The sequence below is a fragment of the Sinocyclocheilus rhinocerous genome, unplaced genomic scaffold, assembly GCF_001515625.1.
Source record: "Sinocyclocheilus rhinocerous isolate Xijiao unplaced genomic scaffold, SAMN03320098_v1.1 scaffold2122, whole genome shotgun sequence".
Lineage (NCBI taxonomy): Eukaryota > Metazoa > Chordata > Actinopteri > Cypriniformes > Cyprinidae > Sinocyclocheilus > Sinocyclocheilus rhinocerous.
Window position 1 is genome coordinate 154577 of NW_015632070.1, and position 7499 is coordinate 162075.

At 27.9% G+C, this 7499-nt stretch overlaps 1 protein-coding gene across 1 annotated transcript in view; it reads right to left on the reverse strand.

The window, feature by feature from the left end:
- LOC107742188 (activin receptor type-2B-like) overlaps positions 1-6465 on the reverse strand; it is a 23328-nt gene extending 16863 nt beyond the window's left edge. Inside the window, exon 1 of the mRNA XM_016555088.1 lies at positions 6182-6465. Within this exon, the coding sequence (XP_016410574.1) occupies positions 6182-6465 (284 nt within the window). The remainder of the gene's footprint in view (positions 1-6181) is intronic.
- Positions 6466-7499: the final 1034 nt, after the last annotated feature.

Genomic DNA, 7499 nt, shown 5'->3' on the forward strand with positions numbered 1-7499 from the left:
TGTTTTTTTTTTGTGAGTGAGATGAATTAATGCATATTCATATTTATTTTAGAACTACAGTAACATCTTCTGATTTCTGTCACCATGGCAACACCAGAGCTGTCAATCAATAAATTGAAAAAAAAAAAAGTAACTTGCGTTACTTATTTGAAAAAGTAACTCAGATATTCTCTTGTAAATTAAAAAGTAATGCGTTACTTTACTAGTTTCTTGAAAAAAAGTAATCTGATTATGTAACTCGCGTTACCCCCAACACTGCTCATATACAGTATATATGGTATTCATATCATATAAATATTTATGTATATATATACACTACCAGTCAAAGGTTTTTGAACAGTAAGATTTTTTGTGTTTTAAAGAAGTCTCTTCTGCTCATCAAGCCTGCATTTATTTGATCTAAAACACAGCAAAAGCAGTAAAAGTGTGAAATATTTTTACTATTTAAAATAACTGCTTTCTACGTGAATATTTAAAACAGTTGAGTATATTTTTTTTTTTCAGGATTCTTTGATGAAAAGAAAGATCCAAAAATTATAGAAATTAATACTTTTATTTAGCAAGGATGCTTTAAAATCTTACGGTTCAAAAACCTTTGACTGGTAGTGTATATAAGATTATTTACAATATATCTCAATATTTCTCCATCTATTTGTTTTTAATATATTTTAACTTTTGTAATCTTTGTTTTCTTTTTACATTTTTTGCTAATTTTATTTCTGAAGCATCTGTTCTGATAATTTTATGATTATTTTTTTAAAAAAATTATGTAAAGCTCTTCGAATTGCTACAGTGTATGAAATGTGGTTAGACGTAAAAATAAATAAATGTGCCTTGCATTTGCTCTGAAATATCTAAAACGAATAAATGGGTAAAAAACCTGGAATACATAAAATTACTAAAAAGCAAAACAAAAATAGAATTTAAAAAAATGTTAGAATAAAATATCTAAAATTACTGAAAAGCAGAACAAATAGAATAAAAGTTTAAAAAGTAAAATATCAAAAAATTAATGAGGCAAAACAAAAATAGAATAAAAAGTTTAAAAATAAATAAAATTAATGAAAAGCAGAACAAAAATAGAATAAAAATAGTTTGATAAATATCTAAAATTAATAAAAAGCAGGAAAAAAATAGAATTTTTAAAAAAAAATATCTAAAATTAATGAAAAGCGGAACAAAAATAGAATAAAAAGTTTAAAAATATCTAAAATTAATGAAAAGCAGAACAAAAAGCGTACAAATAGTTTTATAAATATCTAAAATTAATGAAAAGCGGAACAAAAAGAGTAAAAAATAGTTTAAAATAAATAAAATTAATGAAAAGCAGAACAAAAATAGAATAACATTTTTAAAAATATCTAAAATTAATGAAAAGCAGAACAAAAACAGCAAAAAATAGTTTAAACATATTTAAAATGAATGAAAAGCGAAACAAAGCTAGAATAAAAAATAGTTTAAAAAGTATCTAAAATGAATGAAAAGCAAAAGGAAAAATAGTAATAAAATAGTCATAAAAAAATAGAGTAAAAAGAAAAAAAAAGCGTTGATTTAGCGAAAAACTTTGTGGAAAGCAACACGATTACCATGTTTTACTTGAGTTGCGTTACACATTTGAAATCTAATTAATGGCCACAATGACTCGTCTGGTTTAAATGTAATCAACTGAATCGATGTCACTGTACCTTTAACTCTATAAAGCATCGTCGATATCAACAGAGATCTGGTTTCCGCAGTGAATGAATTCAGGCCAAACATTAAATAACGAGTCTGAAGATGCGAGACTTCTTAGAAAGACGCTGCAAAGCTACGTCTGAACCCAATGACACGCAGACGCTTCGCTGCAATGCATCATGGGCCGGAAATCTAATATCATCTATCTATAACTCAATCAGAACGCATTCACCTCAGCTTACTAACTCCAGCCCACAGAACTATAGACGTATAGAAATGCACATTTATGAACCAATGTTGTCATCATTTTTCATAATTTCTTGTGTCATAAATCACCTGAAATGAAGATGAGAGCTGCTTCAGCTGGAAAAAACACTTTAAAATGAAGCTTACTTGGGTTTTGGAGATTTTTAGGCAGGCAGATTGTTAAAAGAGGAACTTTTAAAGACGCCTTTGAATTAAGAGCCTCTGAGTTTTATATAAGAGAAAATATATAGATACACACCTGCAGTGTTATTTTACTATCGCTGATATGCTATTATAATTTTTTGTCAATATTTTGAATTAAATTTTTTATTTACAAAGATTAAATTTGTAAATTTTCAATTTAATTTTAGTACTTTATTTTTTTTAAAACTATTAAAATGTAAATAAATATATATAAAACAATTATTAGTAAAACATTTAAATAAATTATTATTAGTAATGATGCAGTGTGATTTTAGTAGAAAATATATACACACCTGCAGTGTTATTTTACTATCACTGATATACTATTATAGTTTCTGTTAATATTTTGAATTACATTTTTTATTTACAAAGATTTAATTTTTACATTTTAAATTTAATTTTAGTACTTTTAAATTTTTTTTTGAAACTATTAAAATTTAAATTAATATATAAAATGTATTTTTAGTTAATAATAATAATATTAATATATTAAAATGTAACTTAATTTAGTTAACTTTAGTTGATAATTAATATTATCAATGATGCAGTGTTATTTTACTATCGCTGATATGCTATTATAATTTTTTGTCAATATTTTGAATTAAATTTTTTATTTACACAGATTAAATTTGTAAATTTTCAATTTAATTTTAGTACTTTATTTTTTTTTAAACTATTAAAATGTAAATAAATATATATAAAACAATTATTAGTAAAACATTTAAATAAATTATTATTAGTAATGATGCAGTGTGATTTTAGTAGCAATTATATACTAATATTTGTGTCAATATTTTTTTATTTACATACATATATTTTTTTACATTTTCAGTTCAATTTTTTAATTTTTTTGGTTATTTTGTTTTGTTTTTGTCATTTTTATTAGTTTTTATTTACATATTTTTTTAACATTTATTTTAGTAAGCTTTTAATTTTTTAATGAAACTATTATTACTATTTTATTCTAATTACATACAAAATATAAACTATTATATAATTATACATTTTAATTATTAAATACATTTAAATAAATGATTATTATCAATGATGCAGTGTTATTTTACTATCGCTGATATACTATTATAATTTTGTCAATATTTTGAATTAAATTTTTTATTTACAAAGATTTAATTTTTTAATTTTCAATTAAATTTTAGTACTTTATTTTTTTTTAACTATTACAATTTTAATAAATATATATAAAAAAATTATTTGTAAAACATTTAAATAAATTATTATGATCAATGATGCAGTGTGATTTTACTATCGCTGATGATATACTATTATAGTTTTTGGTCAATATTTTGTATTTTATTTTTAGTTAGATATTATGTTTACATTTTCACGTTTTAATAATTTTGTTGTGTTTTTGTCAATTTAACAGTTTTTTTTTCTTTACTTTTTATTTATTAGTTTTTGTTATTTCGTTTAAGTTATTTTAGTAGTTTGTGTCATTTTTTTTACTCATTAGTTTTAGTTTTATTTATTTTAGTACTTCAAGTCCAATCTTAACTAAACTAGCTAAAATTCAGTTAATATTTCCTTTTATTTTAAGTAATGTGTTTTCTTTCAGTGGTTTCAGTTTCCTGTAATAAGCCCTGATGAGTGGCGGGCTTAATGAAACCATATTATTATTAAAAATATATAACAATTTATAAATATGTTTTTTATAATACATTAAAATAAAGTATTAATAATAACAATAATAACAATAGTAATCATCATCATCATAATTATATAAACAATATCAATATGCAATGTTATCAATTCTACAATATTGATAACATTGCATATTGACAACATTGGCTATTTCTCAATAATTCTCCAATTAATAACATGTAAAAACAAAAACAGTAATGAAAAAAAAACCGGACAATATCTTAAAAAATTGTGTTCATGAATTATTATTGCATTAAATCACCGCGTCATATAGTGTCATCTCATTGGTCAGTACAGCAGATAGCTCCGCCCCAAACTCACGTCATTGGTCGGGCCACTCAAACAAACAGACTGATGTTTTGAAAGCAACACAAAGTCAAACCAACGAGCAGAATATGAATCAGTGTTTGAACATGATGACATCACAAACTTCACCTTTGACCCTGATCTATGAGAATCAGCTCATGTTCATGAAGGACAGAGATTCATGAGATTTAGAGAGAGTTTGACAGAAATATGAGCTGTACAACAGTTCTGCCTATATATATACTACCAGTCAAAGGTTTTTGGACAGTAAGAATTTTAATGTGTTTTAAAGAAGTCTCTTCTGCTCACCAAGCCTGCATTCATTTGATCCAAAACACAGCAAAAGCAGTAATATTGTGAAATATTTTTACTATTTAAAATAACTGCTTTCTATGCGAATATCTGTTAAACTCTAATTTATGTCTGTGATGCGCAGCTGTATTTTCAGCATCATTACTCCAGTCTTCAGTGTCACATGATCTTCAGAAATCATTCTAATATGCTGATTTGCTGCTCAACAAACATTATTGTTATTATTATTATCAATATTTAAAACAGTTGAGTAAATTTTTTCTTAGATGAACAGATAGATCCAAAGATCAGCATTTATCTGAAATAAAAAGCTTTTGTAACATCATACACTATACCATTCAAAAGCTTGGAGTCAGTGTAATTTTATTATAATTTTTTTTTTTCAATTACAGAAATTAATTAATTTTTTTAATTTAAATGTATTTAGCATGGATGCTTTAAATTGATTAAAAGTGATGATAAAGACATTTATAATGTTACAAAAGATTTCTATTTCAGATAAATGCTGTTCTTCTGATCTTTCTATTCATCTGTGAATCCTGAAAAAATTATATTCGGCTGTTTTCAACAACAACAACAACAACAACAACAACAACAACAACAACAACAACAACAACAACAACAACAACAACAACAACAACAACAACAACAACAACAACAACAACAACAACAACAACAACAACAACAACAACAACAACAACAACAACAAGCATATTAGAATGATTTCTGAAGATCATGAAGACTGCAGTAATGATGCTGAAAATACAGCTCTGATCACAGAAATAAATTAGAGTTTAACAGATATTCACATAGAAAGCAGTTATTTTAAATAGTAAAAATATTTCACCATTTTACTGATTTTTCTGCGTTTTGGATCAAATGAATGCAGGCTTAGTGAGCAGAAGAGACTTCTTTAAAACACATTAAAAATCTCGCTGTTGCCCGAAGTGTTTCTGCAAACACAGAGAAACACAGCTCTGGAGCACAGCAGAGATGACCGGCAGTGACCGGAGGAGTTTATCAGAACACAAAGCTCAAGGTGTGTTTGAGGGGAGCGACCTTTGACCCGCCGCATACTGAGAGGAGCTTATGAAGAAAAAAGCATGGCTTATTTTCATTTATTATTATTATAATACAGTTGAACAAAAATATAATAATAATAATAATAATAATATAACATTTTGCTTTATTACATAATTTAGTATATTTGGATAAAACCATATAAATAAATGTAAATGCAACGCAAACTTTTAATAAATAAAATGAAGTCTATTTTGAGACTAAGCTTGTGAAGTCAGTCAATAAATCATATATTTATAAATTAAATCTAATAAAATTTACAAGCAAAATGCCTATGACACTGTGAATAGGACATTTAATTTTTCATTCTAAATGTAGAATTTATTGACTTTTTTTTAAACTATTAGCAATAAAAGATAAGAGGAGTCAAAAGTGATAATAATACTACATTTAATAATATTTAATTTTCATTATAAATGAAACATTTATTGACAATATTTATCCACTATTATAGTATTAAAATGCAAGTTAAATCAAAATATAATAATACTATTGACTGACTTATTTTACTTACAAGATTCATCTCACAACAGGCTTTATTTTCTTTAATCAAAGTTTGCATTGCATTCACATTTACTCATGCAAATGAGGAACACCACAATCTATTTATCATAAAATCCTCAAAATTTGCAGCACACATTGCTATGTTTAAAGTACAAGGTTAGTAATATACTTGAGCTCTATTTTCTTCAGGATTCACTGCGGTCTGTAGTAAATCAGAGGAGGCTCCTTCACTCTCTCTTTGTTTAAGTCAGAGATTTTCAGGATCAGCAGGACAGAAAATAATGAACGAGGCTCAGAGCTGATGGCTAAACACAAAAGCCCTGGGTTTGCATATCTGTAAGCGATAACGGAGCACAAGGACGAGTCGTCCTTCAGCGGGCGCTCAGGGTCAGCAGATCTCAGATCAGCGGACGAGTGTTTACGATACAGCACAGATTTGGCAGCGGCGTTCGAGACAGATGTTCCCGCCAATATGTGCATCGCGGTTGCTAGGCAACGGCGAATGTGGAAGTAGCGCCTTTCCTCGTCCCCGCAGACAAAAAGCCCTTTTCAGTCGAACATGCATCGAATGCTCGCATAACAGCGCTCAGCCGCACAAAAGAAAGCGTGTAGTAAAACACGAGTCTGACACGCAGGTTATTATGAAGGCAATATCATTTTAGTGCAGCTGCTGCTGCTTTTGCTCTGGTTTATGAACATTCACAGACGTGGTTACATGAGCAAATGATGCCAATGTAACGTCTTAATTCATGTTCCTGGCCTATAAAATGTATTTAATGACTTAAAACAATTAAAAACAACAATATATATATATTAGGGCTGCCCTCAACTAAACATTTTTATGGTCAACTAGTAGTCGTTCATTTTAAGGATTAGTCGACTAATCGCACATTTATTAATAAACCATTTAAATCATTATAATGAGCCTTTAATTGCCTTCATAGCCAATAAGCGCTCAAGCACACGTATAAAGCTTGCCACAGCGCACCGCAGAAGCTATGATTATGAATGTGTCAGGGAAGTAAGGTGTAACAGTAAGGAGACTGCATTAACATTTTAATAATTCACCGATAAACAAGTGCTTTCTTTGTTCTCGGTTTAAGAGATGAAGTCGGCGACACTGACTCGTCATCTCCGCAATGGAAACGCCTGCATGCATGTTTCACACGGATTACATATTCTGAGAATAATTGTCTTCCATTTGAATTGGTTTATTTGAAAGTAGACCTTTCACTCTCTATAGATATTTTTTTTTAGGTCTGTAAGGCAAACATTCGCGGAGTTTCGCGCTCAAGTTCACAGAGACCGAGACGGCAGAAAGCAGTAAGGTGTAACAGTAAGGAGACTGCATTAACATTTTAATAATTCACCGATAAACAAGTGCTTTCTTTGTTCTCGGTTTAAGAGATGAAGTCGGCGACACTGACTCGTCATCTCCGCAATTGGATGCGCCTGAATGTTTCATACAGATTACATAATCTGAGAATATTTGTTTTCCATTTGAATTGGTTCAT